Here is a 22527-nt window from a genome sequence, read left to right as displayed (position 1 = left end):
CGTCTTATCGGTTTTCCTCTCCACCAGTATTAATACAGAAATGTGTAAATCCTATCCTCCTATCCTAACCTGACAAGAGGCCAGTCATGATGCAGTCATTTTTTTGGGTCTCATGTAGTTTCGTACCTAACGTACTTCTAGTAAGCGTAGCATAACAATTTTTTCACGTGTCAATCCTAACCCCCACCTGACCACACCATCCGAAAATTACGTCACTACGACACAGTGACATAATAGAGCCCTTCAAATTATGCGAACTGTCATCCAAAACGCGCAGACGAGAAAGCCATTTCTCTCGTTTTCTCGTCGCAACGATCCCGATAGGAGAGAGATCGCTGACGTTAGTTAGTTCTTTATCGTCGGAGCCGATGCCATTTCGGGCGATCGTACGAGTATTTGGCAAGCTCTATGACCTAATTGTGATGTGGTAGTGACGTAATTTTTGGATGGCGTAGTCAGGTGAGGGTTAGGATTGGTATGTCAAAAAATTTTTATGCTATGTCTACTAGAAGTACGTTAGGTACGAAACTACACGAGACCCATTTTTTTTAGTAGATCAACTTGCACCAGTAGAATACACCGACTTCTGTACTTCAGTATTTCAAATGGCATTATCAATTTCTTATCAATTTGATTATAACTCATGAAACCTGCACTTATACTATAAAGATCATGGCCTTAAATGCGGCACAGAGACAGAATGTACAAATAGCAGTGACTTTACAAGACAGTTTTATGAATGCTGTTCCGGATTATTTTACGATGGGAGATAACATGAAACTTCATCATGACCCGCGGAAAGTCAATGTCTTCGCTCATAAGAAATTCTCAGTCAAAAATAACTTGTTTGCAGACTCCTATGGAGAGTATGTGCATTTTTGTCATTTAAATATGTCCATAAGATACAGGATTCTTAGATAATTTCTGTACCTCTGAGCCAGTGAGAGTCGTACTAAGATGTGTATTGAAATTTATTATTGGTGTATTATGATTACCAAACGAAAACAATTTGAAGGAATTAGAATCATATTACTAGTGAATTATTTTAGTCATGTTTCATGACTTACCGTATATGTTCGCGAATAGGCCGAGTTTAGAACTCAAAAAAAAAAGTTGCCAAACTAAGGGACCGTCTTATTCGCGCATACCTCAGATTCCACCAAAAAATCAGCTCATTCGCGCATCAGAATTTGATCATGCAACGAGATGATATTATGCTGACTTGCCGGTATTTCCAAAAGCTTCAAACCATACCAAGTTCTCACGATAAAAAGCGTGCACACACACACAATCGCTTGTGAAGGTGGATTGGCTTATCATACAGCTGATGACTTGTACATTCTGTGATTTGTTGTTTAACACGTGACGCTTGTACAGTCTGTGATTGGTTTGTTTTCGCTCGCTTGTGCAGGTGTGATTGTCTTATCATAGGAAATTAACGGCGCGCGACTTTTAATCACCTTTACGATATGTTATCCGTTAAGGGGCGGGGATAAGGTCTCTTATCGAAATTAACCGCGTTGTGGACGATCAAAGGAAATTGTTTTATGCTGACTCAGGGACTCTCTTAAACTCCCGACAACAATCCCTTCCATTAATACAAATCCCGAAGCAATATAGTCTTTATTAACATGAATTTACAAGTAAGAGTTACGAGTAAGAATCTACGGCCGTCGCTAACAAAATAGAGAAAAATTTGTGTTACAGCAATTTTGTTTTCTTTCTGCGCCTTTCTTAAGGCGTCTGGTGTGTTAAGATTCGTAGCGATTTATAAGAATGTGTTAATACAGCTTTATTTCTTTCCTTGAAACGGACAAGGAACGAAATTAATCGCCATTGTGGCGATCAAAGGAAATTGTTTTATGCTGATTCAGGAACTCTATTTTAAACTTCCGACACAATCACGACGCACTGAAAAGCAATATAGACTTTATTTAACATAAATTAACAAGTAAGAGTTACGTGTAATAATCCACCTACGGCCATCGCTAATATGCTGAAACGATAAACGTGAGAAATGTTTGCGTTACAGTAATTTTGTTCCCTTTCTACGTTTTTTTTAAGGCGTCCCGCGTGTAACGATTTGAAGGTCCGACCGGCCCATTCGCGAATTTTTATAAAATCGCCGTTTAAGGTCGTTTTTAGGGAGTCGGCCTATTCGGGATATAGGCGTAATTTCGAGTAAATACGGTATATAATATAAAAATAAAAATTCTGTTGCATTTCAAGATTGCTTTTACATGACGCTTTTGACACTATTCAAGTGTTACCTGCTTTTAGTTTTGTTACATAGAATATTTTGGAGTTATAAATTGGTATATATATATACACAAGATAAGAGAATCAAGAATTTATATTCGTTTTAAGTTTTGTAGGAAAATATATGAAACATTACTAATGCATACTTCAATATAATTTTCATACTAACCATTTACTTTCAAATTTAGGGTATTGGATTTCAACACTGCCGAAGAGTTTTCAAACATTAAAACCCGATTGTTAACCAATCCTATATTTTTACAAGTTCGGATCGAAAAAGAGAAAACATCTTATTCTACGAGATATATTACAAGCGGTTAATAATAATATATTTTTTTAGTTGTGCTGAATTTGAACAAAATAATGAACTCGACAGTTCGGGAGATATTCTGGGTGTTCTATCAACCATCGTCATTTAGAGTGATTTTTCAATTGAAAATGGCTTTATTTTTTTAATTTCATGTAATAGCTTTCAAAATATTTGTATCAAAATATTTTTGGTTTATTCATTTAGAGATCAAATTAGAGACAATTTTTTGTAGCTTATTATTCATTTTAAATTTTCGTAGTTGTCATGGATTGAATATTTTAGCCAAAAAAAAAATCATAATACACTGACAGAGTCAGCTCGTTTAACGAGCGCTCTATCGCGGCGATCAGAATTGCTATCGATGCATGGGAAATTCTGATTTTTTGACCCCCCCTCCATTTTGAAAATCTTTGCTGCGCCCCTGATCGAAATTATTTTTCAATTTAGGAAGCTTTATTGTGTTCATTAACACACAACATCCCGTTATTCATCAACAATTGAATGAAAAATTGCAACGAATGCAAGAATTAGTGAATGCGGGCAGGTCTGTTGCACTCGAGGTAATTGTATTTGATTGCATACTTATTTCATTTTTTGCGGATGAATTAACTGTGATGATGTAGATCACAAGAAATACTTGAATTTGAGCTAATTCTTCGACTGAGTCTGGTCTTAATATATGAGTCCATTTTTTTAATTCGATATCAAAAATATAGGAATTAGTTACTGACTCTGTACAGCAAGGTTTTTAAACCTTTCCTCTGCCAAATTCTGTTGTTTTTAAAAGTACAATTTATTTTTGACTTCCACTGTGTTTTTGAACAATCTTCTCCAGCGCTCTGCAACAATAACATCGATTGCACAATAGATGATGTTGCAAGTGTAATCTTCGATGTGGTTAGTGGTTTCATTTGGTCATATCCTTTCTTGCATGCCAAATTTACCCCATGTATGTCATCCACTTGATAAACCCTGATTTAGACCCATTGGCGGGAGGTTTGAATACACCTCATTATAGAGGGAAATTTGAATAGCATGTGGGAAAATTATTTCTTGGCTGTAAGCTGGATTGTTTATTTTTGCACAATGACGAGAAAAATTGGGTTTTATAATAGAAATAACTCGTTTTTCAGATCAGATTTGGTGATGTCTTGGAGGCTTGGTTTAAAGCAAATTTTCCGGAGTCTTGGGCTTCATATTCGACAGAGAATTCTAATTTCTGCATCACAAATTTTAGCCAGCGTTTTCATGAATGTTATAACCCTATAGCTTGGCTTGTCTGTCTTCCATGTTGCCTGCTTGGAGCACCTTTCTATTGTGTAAGTTACAACATGATTATTTTGAAGACCAAGTAATGGGTAAACAGCTCTTATAGTTTATTACAGTGGTTCCTAAACCGTGACTAGCGGGCTAGTTACGGCCCATATAAGGATTTAATATGGCCCGCCGAATTTAATTGAAATAGTTCAACACTTTTTTTTACCTTTTTATGTTCTAGATATTGCATTTGTGATGTCTTTATCACAGTTTAAGCATGTGTATATTCCTGACAGTTCAATTATACCGGTATCTTAATTATACATACCGGCAGTGTTAACTCTAAGCAAATTATGAGTGCGAAAGTGCTTCACAGTCCAAAAAAAAAGTGCGAAAGTGCTTTTGCCGATTTTAACAAGTTAGGTGCCCTAGCCTTTCATATAACCCATTTAAAACGGCATAGATACTCGAAAAAGCGCTCCTCCGGTTAATATTATGAATTAAAGAGAAGCCTTTTCGTTAACCGAGTTCCCTTTAAGCGAATTCATGTTTAATTAAAACAAGCGAATTCATCGGCAACGAAATGACATCTGCTAACACCTGCCACGGACAAAACTTTCATGCAATGTATCACGGTGTCAGTTGCTTACTCGCGTAAACAGCAAAGACTTTCACATTTGTTACTCCTTCCATCTAACAGACACGAGGCCGGCTGGAAACCATATTAGTTACAGGGTGGATCGTTTGTACAAATCCGGTGCAAAATAATCTCCCCCCCAAATATAAATAGCAATCAACTAATTAGGGTTAGGTGCGCTTGAAATTCAACTTTTCGATTCATCCCCAAACCTAATCTGATAATTATTAATTTGTGATTTTGAACCACTTTGTGAAAGTCGCCACCCGCTGTTTTAAAAGATAGGTTAACCTACGTTCCCTCCGAAATATTATGCAGGATACTCCCCTGTTTTAGGAGATAGGTTGACCTACTTTCCTTTCAAACTTTTTTCTCCGAAATATTACACAAGATCACTTTGAAAATCTTCCCGTTTCGTGAGCTAGCGTGACCTAATTTCTCATTTACATTTATATTATACTATTTCAGAGCTTACCCAAAGACAAGTAATTTTTAAATGTCCACATGCCTTGGTTTGCGTGCGAGTTAGTTTAAATCGGGCAGAAAACATCATATATTGGCAAAATGTTTAGTAATGTCATGTACTTTCAGCATTCATAAATAGCACTCTTTGTAATGCTGCTGACCTAGTATCAAATATTCGCATCACAACGCCACTTGCGAGGTTTCCATATATTTCAATTACACTAACAGGAACGATGACATCAAAGAGTTTTCTTTTGCGAAGGTACACTAAATATAACGAGGGTGATTCTTGAGAAAAACATGAATATAAAAAATAAACGAATGATATGATAATGGATCCCAAATAATTTTGAGAGTGTCTCGAAATACCAAGCCATTTGATAAATAATTTTTATTCGACCACATGAACGCTGATATCCTGAAAATTAATGTTGAAAGAGAATTACGCATTCTCAGATATCGGACATCCAGTCGCGATATTCAATGGTTCATATGCACAAATCTCACATTAATAGTAATTGCTACCCAAATTTGTAAAGTTTAGAAACCAACAAACAGAAAATAACTAACCTAAAACACAATTAAAATTCAGTCGGCAATAAATTCGTCGCCAAGACGATGCCATACAAAACAAAAAAGATTTGGTCGCGAGAGTTACGTGAGATGACTGCCGTTGTTTTTTAAGCAGAATGTAAAAAAATTTATAATTAATAAACGGGAGTTACGACGCCCTTTACACATCGTGTGTATTAAACTTCCCTGGTAGGTACTTTGGTAAGTACTATTATTTTTTATTATTGTACCTATACACCTGTTGGAGTATTTCGGACAATTTCGAATTTAAAATAAATGAAAACCAGACATATAATAAAGACGCAAAAGTAAAATGAACATTTATTGAAAAAGTTATTATTTAAGAAAGACAACATGATCGTACAATTCCGTCAAAACCTCCATGTTCGCAAGTGAGATGATAAATAAATACTTCCCTGTATTCGATCAATTAACTTTAGCGTATCGTTGTTCTGCCAACAAACAGCTGGGTGCAAAATATTTCCGTCCTGTGATATGCTCACAAATATTCTCGATATTAATATCATACCCTCGCGTATGTACTTTCTATTAGCTCTTTAGTGATCCCTTCCATCCTTGGCCAAGTCATGTTTCGAATATGTGAACATTTTATTCGACCATACATGGCCGGCGGGATGTTAAAATTGTAAACAAATTGTTGTTGAAAATTATTATTAATTTGAGAGCGCCAAAAACATACAGTCCATACCGATGCGACTGCAATTTATATGGTCGCAATTGGTGTGGCGCGTTTATTAATAGTGTAAAATAAATTAAACGAATATCAATTATAACCAAGCCTGTCAGCGTGTTTATTTTCTGTGGGCAGGAATCGTAAAATACCATCTTGAGACAAATTCACTTCTATTATAAAATCTTAATTTTCAGTTATTATCGTTATACAAATAACGTGTGGCAACTTTTTAATTTATCGTCGATCAAAAAACCGCCCCACACTCGTCCAAACGTGTGTCGAGCTTGAACGACAGGAACAGATTCATCGACGACCTTAATTAGGGAAAATATTTATTTTATTGGGAATGCAAAATAAATGTAACAAAACGCATTTTTTGTGATATAACTTTGTATTTTCGGAAACGGGTTGCCGTGAAAGGTAAAATTAGATCTAAATTAATTGCAAAAATTTTTTATTTTAAATGTAACAAAACACATTTTGCGATATAATCTTGTATTTTCGAAAACGGGTGTCCTGAAAAATAAAATATGATCTAAATTAATCGCAAAAATGTTTTATTTTAAATGTAACAAAACACATTTTCGCGATATAACCTTGTATTCTCGGAAAAGGGTGTCGTGAAAAGCAAAATATGATCTAAATTAATCGCAAAAATGTTTTATTTTAAATTTAACAAAACACATTTTTCGAGATACAACTGTATTTTCGGATACCGGGTGTCATGGAGAGTAAAATGTGATCTGAATTCACCGTAAATAATGTTTCATTCCAAATGTATCATAACGCGATATAACTTTGTATTTTCGAAAACGGGGCGTCACAAAAATTATTAATTTAATGTTTTATCTATCGTCTAACTAACGTCTGGAACACATCATTTTCGGGGAGAACTCTAGCCCGCGAAACGTCATTTAATTTAAAATAGAGAATGTTTCACGCATTTCAAAACGGAAAATCACCAGTAAGTGGACAGGGATTCAACCCTCCGGATTCAGTATTCTATATCCCCCGTGTCAGAATTTTCTGAAGAATGGAACAGAGAACCCGTCAAACCGCCGCGGAAGAAGGGGAGTATTTTTTGCACTAATAATTAGGGCGTGACAATATCAAAATCATCAAGAAACTGGTGAATTTGCAAATTCCATAAATATAATTGTGAATTGCTCGGTAACATTTTAGCTATAATTATCGCCGGGGTATTGTTTTGTTGTAAACACGTTGAAACTTGAGGGAATTAGTTACAATTAGCGCCTGACCTCTATTAGGCACTGGAGCACTCGAAAAAAAAAGCACCCGAGCCCAATCTTTTTAGCATTAAGTCGCATACGTAAAATATCCTGTAAAAGAAGTGCTGTTCATTAACGTCATCTCGTCTTATGACCACGCAGAAATGCCTTTATAGCCGAATTATTCAATCACTATTTCAAATCAACATTCAGGATTAGCACAATTTCAGATTTGCGAAGTTTATCACCATAGAAATACATGAGAAAGTTAATTATCGTCTTAATAAATATCTGCATCACGGTATGGACAATAATATTACCATGCGCATAAAATTGGGACGGTAAATTTACAAATCTTGATAGGTAATATTAAAGCCAGCGCAAATGTTAATTTGTTGCCGATGTGAACGAACGGGTAAACACGAAATATAAAACTTCGATGTCCGCCGACCCACAAGAATTCATATATATATTTGTAAAAAAGAGAGGGCGGGAATATAGATTACCCAAAACCTGGATATCGCCGCCAAAACGATCGGTGACAAGAACAATTAGCGATTACAACGGAATTAACCAGTAAAAAGGCTTTGTTGCCAATTTTTTAATGTTTCCACCACGTTTATTCGGTACTCCTTAAAAATATTCGATTTAAAAAAATATTGAATTTTGCCCACCCCTCCTCGCATATCAATGAGAAATAGTTGTGTAAATATCGCAAAATTCCGGAAAATGCCACGTCCTTTCAACATTGTGATTACAATAAAATGGCACTTAATTGTATTTTGTGAATTTGTTGATTTTGCAAATCTGTGACATGCTGCTAAAAGTTTCGTCTGATTTGAAAATCGTGCAGTTTGGTCACAATTCATCCAAAGTGACTATAACACGTTACTAACACTTTTTATAGTCATTTTGAATTCATCGATATCATTGATAGTCACATGACCACTCTCGTTCAAAGAAACGCCCCGGGAGAAGCGGAATCCGTGTGCTTGTATAATAATCATATTATAAACCAGAATTTTGCCGTTAATGCAAAAGCTGTATCTCCTATGTCTGCATCTCATAGGTTAGAATTCCGGTAAATATCGTTATGATATGCAGAATTGAGTTACAAAAGTACCAGTATGTTACTTATTTGTCAACTTAATACTCGAAAATATTTGTTAACTTTGAATTTTTATTCCATTCAAAATCGGAAAAAAGTGCTATTTCTCTTCAAAATCAGAAAAAAGTGCTATTTCGCAGTCCCTAAAAAAAGTTGCGAAAGTGCTTCGCAATTTTCGCAAAAAAGTGCGCTAATAGTGAACACTGCATACCGGTGCCGGCATCGGCCCCTTTCTCTTCTAATTTTGCCCCCGAGCAATCAATTTTGGAAACCACTGGATGGGAGGACCTAAATCATTTTAGTTTGTCATTGCCTACCCAACCCACAAAGCTCATTGGGAGTTGGTGGGTATGGGATTTACACAGCTCAAAAAACACAAATTACAAATAAGTATTTTTAGTCCTGTTCAAGTAATTTCTTTATCAGGCTCATCGATTTTTGATACCTTTTCAGATTCACAGACACATGAAATGTGTTGATATAGATTGTTCTATCAATGCACATGTTCAATATACGGCTGGAGTAAATGCTCAGGAAAGACAGGAACTAGTAAATATGCTGACTCAAGCTTATGTTAATGGACTGAATGACGCAAATCGATTATATGTTGCTCAGCCTCCAGGTAACTGTGCTTAAGAATACCCTCAATAATGGGCTCATTTTTGTCTAGATTCGATAACCCTATTTCTGAGTGAATTTGTTAAAAGGTGTCCATTGCTTGACCATCGCACTCAAAATAACAGGGATACACTTTTGGGATATTTATAACAAAAACAATATACGACAAGTACATAAAAAATGAGTGACATTTTGAGGTTAGCAAAAACCCTATTTTGAACAGAAAGGGTTAAACTCAGAGTCCATGGGTCATCAGAGTCTCGATTCCGAAGCCGAGTGAATCACTGAGTCAATCACTCAGCGTGAGCGAAATACGAATACGGGTCATTTTATTTATACTAATTGAGTATAGTGATCTTTGATAAGTTGTACTCGAGTCAGTGACTCAACCCAGCATCAGGTACACAAAATTAAAACTTCATGAACTCCTGCAACGCATCTCTCAATGTAAAGTTTCCTATTGCATAGCTTTGTTAGATTGTGCGGTATATTAAATAAGAAGTCACCCTTTTGGATGATTATATGCAAATGAGAAGTTTTACAAGTCATTATAACATCTCGCTTGGATGAACTGACGTGCGATCATTCATATGGTGAAATAAATATTATTTAAAAGGACTTGTTGTCAACAGAAATTCATGAATGCATCGCTTTCTTGTTACATGACGTATATTTGAATTGCATACCTCTGCTTGTGGGTTTGTTGTAAAATTGTAAACACATTATTATGTTAGCATGAATAGTAAAATGGTAAAACTTTTATTCCATAACTTAAAATGTAACTGCACTCTTCTGCAACTGCAACAAGAGATTTCATTGTTATGTGAATATGATTTATTCTAGTGTGATGTCAGAATGTCAGTCTGTCAGATGACATTTTCACTTTATTATGCCAAATATTGATTAAAATAGTTATTCCATGTTAGAAAACCACGTCGCCTATTTCCTAGATTTGCTCAAGGTACATTACGAAAACCAACGTATAGGAGAAAAAGCTAAATCGAAATAAAGTAAACCTACTATCAACGGCAGACTGAGACGCCTCGTTTAAAATGAAAACATTATATCCGTATAGATGAGCATATAGTTATAAAGTTGAAAAGGAAAATAAAAAAAATTTCAATTATTTCCTGACATGAATACCTTGCACTGCTAGTTGAAAATTATTTTTGAATTTAAATATTATTGTTGAATATAACAAGTAGAAATTTAACAAATAAACGAGTAATGTAAAAAAGAAAAAAGAGCAAATAAGCCTCAGGGGGATCACACGATATTTGCAATGCGGAACTCATTAATATTAAGATACATCGCGTAAAATTCTATACTGTTTCATTGCAGGAAATCAGTTGCAAGGAGCACCTCCACCATATACTTCCTTTTCTCCGCAAGTTGCTACAAAGACTGTTGTATGAGAATATTATTACCTTTATATATGTATATATATATAATTCCTAGTTTTTGTAAGACTTCACCCAAATTATGTCTATAATGGTAATTGAGTGCTGAAAGGAGTTTGCTTTTGAAGAATCGTTTGCTGGGTAATGCTATCTTGGCACTGTTGGCAACCATATCAGATATCACACATTTGGTTGAGGAATAGTTGGAATATTAGTTGGTATATGTTGTTAAAATATTCACTTAACGGTATATTTATTAATTGCCTTCTTTTTTTTTTCAATATTTTATTTTGATTATTGATTTCAAAATAATGTGACATTAATGATGATTTCTTGTTACATTATTTTACCCAATTTAAGATGGTAAAAATAATTGGTGCACCCAGAAGTATGTGTACCACGATGTCGCACAACCTGAATCTTAACCGGTACACACATGACACATACTATGTTCAGGTTGTGCGCCTTCTTGGTGCGCATACTTCTGGAAGTCCAAAAAATTTCTGTGAACTTTATTTGTCGCCCATGACTTGTCAATGCTAAATATAAAGCGAATATCAACCTCTTTATGCTACTATTTGAATCAGTTCATTCTTGACTTTGATGTGAATGGCATATATTAAGCTCCTAAGATAATCAAAGACGAGCCCATCACTACCTAAGAAAAAGCTTATGCCCAATTTATTTCAGATAGTAACAAAGATGTCTTCTAATTTTACAACACAGCAATAGTTTTTGGCAATTAGTTCAGGTACTACATTGTTTGCCCGAAAATAAGACTGGGTCTTAGTTGAGTTTTTTTTCGAAAAATAACACTAGGGCCCATTTTGGGGGGATGTCTTATATTTGAAACATTTATCAAAAACTAAATTTCAAAGTAGAGAATTACGAGATTTTCAAATATACGAGATATGAAAACCGATATCCATTTACTTAAAAATAGCACGTTTTTATTCAAAATAGCTGCTAAACATAGATTATCATTCGTTTAAAACGCATAGGAGATGTTTTTTGCTATTGACTAGGTCAAAAAAAAATTTTGTGCTTATTTCAAAGGGAGGGCTTATATTCAAATCATTTTTGAAATTCAGACTAAGTGGTATTTTCGGGAAACACGGTAGAACTGAGAAATGCATCTTAGACGTATTTTTGTTAATTATGAAATATTTGTTTTTCTATTAATAATGTATCATATTGTTTCATTTCATTGCCTCTGTGTCAATTTTATTGTAAAGCTATATCTTACCATTTATCATACTGACGAATCAATCAAAATTTTGAAAATCTTTCGATAGGCATAGCATCATTTAAACCTAATTGTATTTACCTATTAATCTTTAGCAAAACGTTAGCCCTTATGAATAATGCTCATTAGACTCTCTGCCTGAAAAGTTTTGGGTAGAAGTCCCTGAACCCCAGGTCATGGGTCATCGGAGTCATTTATTGAGACGAGTTGAGTCAGTCATTCAAGTCTTCTCAACATTCATCTGCGCTTTTTGTTCCAATTTACCTTTATTTTGCTATTTTGTCATAGTTAGTATAATACAACTTTCCTGGTAATAAATAAATCACTCAAATATACTAGTCTGGCTTTTTTGAGTATCTTATTAGTTGTTATATATTTAACAGTGGATTTTATTTTATTCACTTTTTGTATATTGATGAATACAATCCCAATCGCCCAATTTAACAATCATATCTAAACAATCAAGTTTTGATCTTATTCAGTGTGGCATATTTAGAAATATCATAACATAAGAATAGATTTGAAACGAGATTCAAAATTATTCCAGAAAATTTTTCTTTTTCAAATATATATTTGTAAATTGGCTGACACACAGACTGTTATATTATTATAGCAATAATCAAATGGCTATATAATATTGTGTGATTCAAAGGTCTTGACTAACACTTCCTCAAATTGTATCTCGTAACATATCGCATGGCCAAAGTCAGACTTTACAGCAATTCAAATCAGGGAGTCTGACATGGATCGGACTATGATCACCTATTTTACTTCATCGTAGCAGTCTGTGTATACCAATCCATTATTAACACAAGGACAGAGAGAAGAGTTGTAGTAAGATATACATTACTCTAATCAACCAAAAAGCAATAACCATCTTGTAATTTGCTAGGTTAAGTTCCGCAGATATTATGGTTTGTTAGCTACATCGTAATCAATGTATTCTTAAAATACTAAATTTATATAAAAAACTACTATTACAGCAAACTGCTTGGATATAGACAGCTTTGATCAAAACTAAATTTGAATTATGTTAATGAAGTCTAGGTAAAAAGTTAGTGTAAGTATATTTCCATAATATACGTATACTATTTGTATATAATTTGAACATTGCATTTAAAAACGGAGATTGAGATTCATAATTTAAGTATTATTTTCCCACATTCTATATACCCTAGTCTAATCTTAGTCATGTGTGATTATGACACTAATTCAATGCTCAATATTTAAAACATTTACAAGTTGTGTTTTATTAATTATTCACTAATTTTGATCTATGCGTTTATGTACGGTAGCTTGTCTCTCTCGTGAGTCCTATTAATCAGTAGCCACAAAATATGCATACAACGTCAGCAAGTATTATGATTGCCTGCTTATTGCTTGCAGCTGTTTTGCCCAACTAATACCACTTGAGATCTGTTATCAGGTATTCTATTGTGACATACGTATATGTAGACCTACTATTGAAATGTTAGTTGTTTTTGTTAATGGATTGATTGGAATATACAGTACATATCAGGATAGCTGAGTATTCTATCCGTCAATGATTGGTTTTAAATCATATCTATATCGCAACAGAATTATATATTAAATACAACAAAAAATGGCTTAAAAGTTTACCAGATGAAGACATCAAATTTGTGATAAATTTGCGCAGTGTCATAGTGGTTAAAATGCCATGTCATCACCTCACTCAGGGAGTAATAAATTGGGTAGGCAATGCAGAGTTGGATAGGTTCCAGTCGATCCAAGCTAGTATCTAGTTGCCTATCTGTGGAAGCTTGCAGGGCTTAGTTTGGAGTCATAGACATATATAGAAACATTATATTTAAATTCGAATTTTCTTCTAAATAAATTATCTTAGATTTGCTATAATAGGTGTAAGTAATCTAGAAAAAACACAGCTGCTGGCAAACAATATTTTACTAACAGCTTTTAAATTTTGGTCGACTTGAAATGGAAATTTTGGAAGAACTTAGTCGGCAAGAAACTAATCTAGCAGACAATTTAAGGTCTGTTTGTACTCCATTTGGAGATGAAGCAGAGATGAAACTTAAGGAGTCTTCAGAAATTTTATTCAAAATGGGAGCACTGTACTTGAAAAAATCTGAAATAACTTTTGGAATGAATCAGAAAACGAATTTTCTTAAATGCGCTGCATTACTTCATGGCGCAAGAGTTCGATATGAAATGTTTTTGAAAGATTGTGTCAAGGTTGAGGAAATTGAAAAACTTTTATTGAATATGGAAACATCTATTTTAAAATATTGCCATGCAGAGGTTATTTCGGAAAGTTTATACGAGGAATCGAAATTAATTTCTCAACAATTAAAGGTTCTACGAGAGGCTGAAAAAGCCACTCTAGCACATGTAAAAATGGTCCCGGAGCACATTTCTGCAGCTTCTCGTCTTGAATTGCAAGAAAATAGAAAGAGAATTATAATACAACTGCTTAAAGAAAATTCAAAGAGTTTTATGGAAATTATGCAGTACATTTCCGCAAAATGTATTTTGATACTTGGTGACGCACCTTGCTCCTTTGCTCTTGTCGGTTTGGGATCTCTAGCCAGAGAAGAAGTAACATTATACTCTGACTTTGAGCATGTTATTGTCTTAGAAGATGGAGTTGAAAATTGGGCAACATACGAGACTTCTGTGAAAGAATATTTCAGATGGTTTGCTGTTCTGTTCCAAGTGATAATTATTGGACTTGGAGAAACATTTATTCGAAGTATTGGAATCAAAAGTCTTAATGATTTGCATTCAGATGATAAGTCAAAAAATTGGTTTATGGATATGTTTACCCCAAGCGGAATATCTTTTGATGGACAGGTACCCCATTCATGTAACAATCCCCTTGGGAGACAAGAACAGACTAAAAATCGAAAGCATATTGTAGAATTGATTCAGCCGACACATATTATGGCAAATTATCTAACGAGCAAAGAAAATATAAAAAATGGGTATTACTTAAAAGACTTGTTGGCACGCACCTGCTTTGTTTATGGTGATACAGAAGTGTACTCAAACTTTCGACATCATTGTAAAAACATTTTGGACAAAGAAACACCTGAAGACCTGTTTGAATATGTATCCACTTTAATGAAAGACAATGTCAATCCTGGTGTGTTGGGTAGTTATAACGCTTTTGAAAAAATTTTTAACGTAAAATCATTGTTGTATCGACCACTTACTGCTCTCTTGTCTTGGTGTGCTAAAATTCATGGTTATTCCAGTGGATCTACTGTTCAATATCTAACGAAGTACAAACACAAATTTGGAGAAAAAACACACCAGGCTGTGTATAATGCTTTTATTACATCATGCGAATTGCGAGCAAGAATTTACGCACAAAAGGGGCACCAGCGGCACAAAATACCCACTATTGATGTTTCAAAGTACATCACAAATAGAGGCTTATCTGAATCATTACATGCTAATTTGATGTTAATCAATTTTTTTGTTTTGTTCAGTAATAGTGATACAAGCTCTTCATTTGTAAAAGATATGAATGAAAAAAGAAAGGATGGAGTGTACAATCCAGTGTTTGTTAATAAGAATATGCAAGGATTACTTGAAGATAAATTCATCTGTGGAAAAAGAGATTCAGTTGATAGACTCAATCTTGTTAGGGTATATTTGGAAAAAGCATTGTCTTGTGAAACTGACTTTGAAGAAAATTGTGAAAAAGCTGAAAGACTCGTTAATGAAGTTCTTTTTGCAGAGAATTATGATAGTAAAAACAACTTATTTTTCATGTATTATTTAAGACTTTGCTCGTTGCGTGAACGTTGGAATGATATCCTTTTTTCCACAAAGTCATGGTTTGAATCTCCCTATGAGAAAAGGGCCAAAGAATCTCATTATAACGAAGAAATGATTGCATTTCTGCTAGAAGCAGTTATAAATAAAATGACTCCAAGCGAAGCTTCAGATTATGTCCAAAAAATGTTGCTTGGAACAAAATGTTACTTTGGTAAAATTGTAGTACATTTTTTGACAGCCTGTACTATGGCTGGTGACGGAAATTCAAAAGAAGCACAAAAGGCACTTTGTGATGTTGTCGAGAAGTGTAAAGATGCCGCCATCAGCATGGAGATTCCTCAACGGATTGTTATGATTCTGCATCGTATATTCAATATCCAGTGCCGCAGACTATTCGTTACTGATGCGTCCATCACAATGCAGCTCCTTATTCGTTTCTTTGAAACTAGTATGATAGAATTTGAGAATCAGCCATCAGTGTTAGTTCAATTTTATCTCCAATTGTCTGTTATTCAGGAGCAATTTGATGAGAAAATCAACTATATATTATGTGCTATCAAGCTTTGCCAAAATCCTATGTATTTATCCGAATGTCAGGAAGGATATTCAAATTCAATTGGTCTTCTGTTTGCTACAATTCCCAATGTAAAATTGCTTTGTAAATATAAGGAATTTGTCCTCAATGCTCCAACCAAAATTCTGAAAAAATCATTCCTGAAAAAAACAATAACTTATTCATTGTATAGTTTACTTTGGTCTTATGTGCCATTGTTTTTATCTGGATGTTACATTACGATTTACAGGGAATTAACAGAAATTTTTACATGCTTTTTGGACTACTTAACAAATCCATGCTTTTCAAGATGGGTTTATCATGTATCATTCATGATCATCAAACATACAAAGATCCAAGAAGCTTTGGTTCGCCCAGAAGAATTCATGAACAAACATTACACATTTTTATTATCAGAAAGAAAAAGTAGATTAAACCCTTCTGACCCAGCAGTTGAGGTTTCTGCTGCCCATCGGCGCGTTGTTAGCAACACTAGAAACTCTAGTGAAATTGAATCAGATATTAAAAGCATTTGGAAGGTTCTACACAACAGTCATGCAACGCGAATTACGAAACATAAAGCGTCTGAATTTTTACTGCATTTGGTACTCACAAAGCAATATCTATTAATACTAAATTCATTAGCACCAAGACATACTTTGTTTTTGGCTAAGAATTCATTACTACCAAACTGTGAAATTGGCAAGAAGTTCAATAGCGCTTTGGAGGCATTTGGAGCACATAACTTTCAACACAGTGCCCATGAATTTTGGAAAATAATTATCAACACAAAAAGCAGTCATCACATACATAGAAGAGCAATTCAAATGTTTTTTAGTGTCCTGCACACCGTGTATTGCAAGAATATAACTCATGATTCCAAGATTTTAGACCAAGAGGCAAAAGGATTTGTATCACAATTTGTGGCTCCATCTAATGATTATCTTTGGTTGGTCTCTGGCAGAAATAAACAAGCTTCATAAGTATAATTATTTGTAAAGAGTTTGCAGAAATGCTCACTGTTCCACTCAACCAATATAACCACACTCAATCATTTGGAATATTGGACCAGAGCTGGACTGATGATTGGACAAAAGGCCTTGATTATCATCCAATAAAAATTTTATTTATTTTATCATCGGGCATGTTAATGATAGTCTATAATAGGAGTTTAGCGAGAATAAAGGTTGTTCATAATGTCCTGTTAGATTCAAAATTTTGTCATGAAGTTAGTTTTCAATGACTTGACTAGTTTTGTTTTATTATAATCAGTCTTTTTTCAAGTTTTACCTTTATATTTATTTATTTTTATGACTGTATATTATGTGTTTTATTTATATATCTTGCCTATCCATGACTTTCGATCCATGACTTTTTTGCTTTATATCATTCAATCATTATTTATTTTTGCCCATTTATAGCAGTAATTATCTATTGCTTATCTAAAACTATTTGCTTGCCAAGTCGTTATTATTTACGATTCTGAATATATTCAAGTCCTTTTACAACTGTATAAGCTTTACTCACCAAAACACATCACGGAGTAACTTTTTCAATAATATTAGGGTATAAATTTATGTGAATAATAATTACAGTTTATTATGTTTTATAAAACGATTGTTTTTTGAGCTCAAACTGGAATTTGCACAGTTATATTTATAAAGTTGCAGATTCGATATTCGGTACTAAACACTGTTGCTGAATTACCACCAATTATCTTATCTCGTTTTTTTGCTATTCTGTTAATCTCAGAAATGATTTCATATTATAAGCCTGGTGCAGTGATAAGTTATCCTAACTGGACCCGAAATTAACAGAATCAATGAAAACTGTAAAAATATATTTTTACATTTCCCTTACTGCAACTTTAAAAATAAAAATGATGATGAACCTTGCATACTTTTTGAATATCATTCAATTTTTTTGTCTATTTTCACAAAACAATCTTGCTTGCCTTTCGTATATTTTTTTTGTTTGTTTTATCGGTAACTATTGAAAAAAAAATCAATATTCTTGCATACTCCAAAACAGGTCTATATTCACAACACTAGAAATGTAACTTTCTGGGTATATTCGACCCAATTCATTTGCTTTGCACAAAATCATGCCTATGCTGCTTTTTATTTTGCATTTTTTCAAATGCATTTATAGTTCTCCATGCTAATAGAATTAATTTAGTATGCCAATATTCACAAATAATTATTTTATTGTTCAGGTTTTTAGCATTTTCTTTAGAACTTCTAGCTCTTAGGTAAGAGATGGAAAAAAGAAAATCAAGTGGTCGTGTCACCCGCCAGTCGAAACATGCAAAGCATTCGGACAACTCTGATGAGACGGTGGACAAATATGCATACCTGAAAGAAAATTTGGACCCTCAACCAGAGGTGTACACAAAAATGCCACCTCAGCCGAAGAAAAAGAAATCTGGGCAATTATCGAAGGAGCAAATCAAACATTTCTTTGATAAAGTGGGCATCTTATATATTATGTTTTAAATTTTGAGTTGAAGATTTTGTAGTTTTTGGTATATTAATCATAACTTATCAATTAATTTTTTTTTAAATCGAATAGTTTGCAAAATTTGGGCCTAAAAATAATAAACCTTACAAAATGACTTAGTATTGTGGCTGAGTACCACTTTCCATCTGGTTACTCGTCCAGGTTGATTATGGGATTGACTAGTCAATTCAGCTTTTTTCAATGAATATCTGTTTACGACACAAAATAATCTCTTGTGTTTTCAACCAACATCTATGTTTGTACGCAAGATGAACTGCAGTTCTTAACATAGGTTGTTTCAAACCACATATCATCATCTTAGTATGTCAGATTCACGTAGGGACCATGTATAATAGTCACCACCAAACCAGACTAGTGTCTACACTCTACGATATGCTATAGACTTTTAATCTTGTTAGAAAAATCAGGAACTGTACCCGATATTTAATCCATTTTTTAGCTATCTTCTTCTATCTTGTTAATGAAATTTCCATATTTCGATATTTATTCAAATCAGTTTTTGAAAACTCTCTGGCTATATTAACCCGAGAGCATTTTCAATGGTAGGATAAAATTATATGCGCTCTTAGAACTGCAGTTGGTCAAATGGATTTTTCCTGCCAGTGATAATTCAATAATTGCAGGTTTGCTTCTAAATAACTTTATTTTACTATTATTATTAGACCAACAATAACAGCATTGAAAATAATAATTATTACCCAGTTACACTCTTACCCAGGGTTATGTGCTGGTGGAAGATTATTTTGACAAATCTTTGTTGGAAGGAGCAAAAGAAGCTATTAACGAACTTGTTGATTTGCTCGCTGATATCTTGTACAAAGCAGGAAAAATTAAAGGTAGGGATTCAAGTTTTTTAAGTTTCTGGTTGTATGTCATTTTTTGTCAAATTGTGTAACATTTTCCCCTTAGATCGGCATGAAGACAAAGGTTTTGCTGACCGCTTGACCGCCCTTAACAAAGACTTCCCAGGCGCATCGGTCATTATGCATAAGCTGGGGCTTCTACCTCAAGCTTTCAAGGACATATGGAGTAATGATAAACTTCTGAATGCAGTGGAACAAATTGTTGGACCTGAAATTGCTGGCCATCCTGTTTGGAACTTGAGAAGCAAGGTTTGTTCCAAGGCATCTATCAAAATTTAGCGATACTTGCAAAATAAATTTGTTAGTATAAAAATCTGTGAACAAATTTTCTTTCAGTTAGATTATTTTTAAGCGAATGATGTATAGTCATATATATGTACTTGTGAGTAGAGGGAAAATAATGAATGCAGTCCATACCAAAAATAAATTCTGCGCAGAGTAAAATTGCATATGTTTAGATTTTTCATTAAACGTTGTTCAAAAAATTGGTTATACTTGGGCAATACTCTATGTGTTGTCAGTGTCATGTAATTGTGTATCCATAAATTGTGTATGTGTGTGTGCGAAATGCTAATATGCATAATATGTGTTTAGTATATATGATTTTAATAATGTGAAACCTATTGCTTTGCACTAAAAATTTGTGAATATACTAATGCATTTGTTTTTAGACTCCTAAAACTGAGCAGGCAACGGTACCCTGGCATCAAGGCAAGTACTAGCTTTTTCTGTTTAAATTATGATGGGGGCATGTAATTAGTAACTGTGACAATGTATGAAGAAATTCTCTATCTCCATCCAGACATATAGAAAATGAAAGAATACTTGATTAACCATATAGAAACTATCACTATTCATAGATTCCTGTAATGTCGATATAATTGTATTGTTGTGAAAGTTATGTGTCTTTCTGAGGCCAAACAATTTAATAGAGACAGTTTTTGAATAACCGTAAGATAACCGTATCCGGAACTGTATCATTTCTGGGTGCAAAGGAACTTGTTTCCAACAATTGGTTTTTCTTTCAGATAATGCTTACCTGGAACCATGTAGCCTCAATGTCATGCAGTTAACGGCCTGGATTCCATTGATTGATGCAACAAAAGTGACTGGATGCATGGAGGTGATTACTACCGTACATATTTCCACTGTTATTCTGTGTTTAGGTCTGTCTAAGTGCTATAGTTTCCACTAAAACTCCAGACACATTTCAAAATGTACCTGTGATTTCATCTTGGCCTATTCTAGCAATACATGTTCTTTTCTTATTACATTTCAAAATATTCCCAAATCTATCATTTCCAATACTTAGAAAAACATCAAATATTAGTTACAATCACTTTATTACAGGTTATATCAAAAGGTCATAGAAAAGGCGTCACAGCTAACCATACTTGCTGTGCTGGAGAAACGTGGTATGTTGAGTTAACAGAGAAAGAAATTGAGAAAACCCTCGACGTTGACATGAAAAAAGATGTTGTTCTTTGTGAAGTTCCATATGGTGGAGTGTTGTTCTTGAACAATGCGATCCCGCACAGGAGGTCAGTAATCCCGTTTTCAGTTAAACTTTCAGGCTTGTAGTTGTTGTTCATTATGCTTATGTATATATTGTATTATCATGAAGACACTCAATATTTTGGGTTAATGGCTTTGCCATGAAGTGTGGAGAACTTGCCTTTCACGCTTTTCAAATATAACATCTTGCTTTGCAGCCTGGAGAATTACTCAGATAAAATTCGATGGAGCTTGGATCTTCGATGGCAAAGACCTGATTTTTCGAATGGTTTTCATGGATTGGCAGAAAATATTTTAATGCGAACTTCCAAGGATCCAAACTTTCAGATAGACTGGTCTAAAATGGATAAATCGCGAGAGTCTGACTTCTCAGATGTGGTAAGTTGTTTTCTTTTTCATGTTGTTTCGACATTGAAATCATAAATCATGATAAAAATTATTATTACAGCCTGAAGACAGTGCTTTGCTTAAGCCTATTATAACTGGTCCATGGATGCACCGATGGGAGATCACCCACCAGAACAGCCATACGAGAGCACTGGTTTCTGCTGGTACAAATTGGCATTTCCACGACAAGAAGAAGGAAAAGCCTTGAACTGTTAACGAAGTCCACTTTCATTTTAAATAACGATGCATAAGATTTTACAATTTCTGTAAGGATACTAATTTTTTTAATTTTCTCTATTTTAATGATTGGCTCCATAACGCGCTTTCTTCAATTTAATTTTTTTCGCTTGTCCATCCAAGATTTTGTTGTTTGTGATTGAAGCAAAAAGTATTCTAGGATTCTCATACTAATAGTGGATATTTCATTCCTGCCCCTAAAATCTATCCTCAACTTTCCCAGAAATTGGACTTTTTCATGTGTGACATGTTGCATGTAATATTACAAGCCTTTTTTTGTATTTCATATCATTTCCAAACAGTATGACAATGGCATTCAGTTTTAGAATTTTGTCGTAGTTTCTTCATGTATGTGCGTGCCTGTGTGTTGACTCTGGGACAATTTTTGGTAGCTGAGGGATGTAATATCTACTAGCTACAATATGCAAGAAGTGTAATTGTCTAAATATTTTAACATTTACGCAGTGGTTTGAAATTCATTTTAACATATAAAATTTTGGTGCTTGATCTGATAAATATGTTTTAATGATTTTAATTTGGTAGCCTGAATCACTATTGCTTGTAATGCAAAAAATAAAATTCATTCATTAACATGTATATATAGGTGCTTGATTAATCATTTTTTTTAATTCTTTGATTCCTACAGTTCAATACAAATCTATTTTGCTCTTAATAAATATATAATGCCAAAGTGAAATCTTATCAACTCAAAATAAAATACTCAATTCTAAATCATCTTGTTTTGACATACTATAGCATTATGGGTAAGATGATGTTGAAGTTAGGTAGCCTGTTACTCATGGCTGGTTTATCATACTCTTCTGTCGGGATCTAACCCCATTTTAACGGAGGAAAAGAGACATATGGTGAGAATCAAGTGGGTCACAGATA

At 34.0% G+C, this 22527-nt stretch overlaps 3 protein-coding genes across 3 annotated transcripts; all 3 read left to right on the top strand.

The window, feature by feature from the left end:
• Positions 1 to 537: 537 nt before the first annotated feature.
• LOC120333918 (uncharacterized) lies at positions 538 to 11040 on the top strand. The gene is made up of 6 exons (XM_039401320.2): positions 538 to 866; positions 2448 to 2575; positions 3017 to 3129; positions 3703 to 3888; positions 8986 to 9154; positions 10492 to 11040. The coding sequence occupies exons 1-6, from the start codon at positions 673 to 675 to the stop codon at positions 10563 to 10565; spliced, it is 864 nt and encodes a 287-aa protein (XP_039257254.2). The 5' UTR covers positions 538 to 672; the 3' UTR covers positions 10566 to 11040.
• A 139-nt stretch (positions 11041 to 11179) lies between these two features.
• LOC144411864 (uncharacterized) lies at positions 11180 to 17954 on the top strand. The gene has a single exon (XM_078109505.1). It carries the CDS (start codon positions 13753 to 13755, stop codon positions 17095 to 17097), a length of 3345 nt encoding a protein of 1114 aa, XP_077965631.1. The 5' UTR covers positions 11180 to 13752; the 3' UTR covers positions 17098 to 17954.
• Positions 17955 to 18296: 342 nt separating this feature from the next.
• Positions 18297 to 22195, top strand: LOC120333906 (uncharacterized). The gene is made up of 8 exons (XM_039401302.2): positions 18297 to 18582; positions 19353 to 19470; positions 19544 to 19746; positions 20169 to 20208; positions 20526 to 20620; positions 20848 to 21038; positions 21210 to 21390; positions 21461 to 22195. The coding sequence occupies exons 1-8, from the start codon at positions 18373 to 18375 to the stop codon at positions 21605 to 21607; spliced, it is 1185 nt and encodes a 394-aa protein (XP_039257236.2). The 5' UTR covers positions 18297 to 18372; the 3' UTR covers positions 21608 to 22195.
• Positions 22196 to 22527: the final 332 nt, after the last annotated feature.

This window comes from Styela clava, chromosome 15, assembly GCF_964204865.1.
Source record: "Styela clava chromosome 15, kaStyClav1.hap1.2, whole genome shotgun sequence".
NCBI classification, from domain to species: domain Eukaryota; kingdom Metazoa; phylum Chordata; class Ascidiacea; order Stolidobranchia; family Styelidae; genus Styela; species Styela clava.
Note: the sequence above shows the minus strand (reverse complement) of the source record. Positions and strands in the feature narration are given on the sequence as shown.

Coding starts and splice junctions, on each gene's coding strand:
- LOC120333918 (XM_039401320.2), top strand. CDS start 673: ATGGCCTTAAATGCGGCACAGAGACAGAATGTACAAATAGCAGTGACT. Junction 2,576..3,016: donor TACGAGATATATTACAAGCG/GTTAATAATAAT, acceptor TTTTCAATTTAG/GAAGCTTTATTGTGTTCATT. Junction 9,155..10,491: donor ATATGTTGCTCAGCCTCCAG/GTAACTGTGCTT, acceptor GTTTCATTGCAG/GAAATCAGTTGCAAGGAGCA.
- LOC144411864 (XM_078109505.1), top strand. CDS start 13,753: ATGGAAATTTTGGAAGAACTTAGTCGGCAAGAAACTAATCTAGCAGAC.
- LOC120333906 (XM_039401302.2), top strand. CDS start 18,373: ATGGAAAAAAGAAAATCAAGTGGTCGTGTCACCCGCCAGTCGAAACAT. Junction 19,471..19,543: donor CAAAGCAGGAAAAATTAAAG/GTAGGGATTCAA, acceptor TTTTCCCCTTAG/ATCGGCATGAAGACAAAGGT. Junction 20,621..20,847: donor AAGTGACTGGATGCATGGAG/GTGATTACTACC, acceptor ACTTTATTACAG/GTTATATCAAAAGGTCATAG.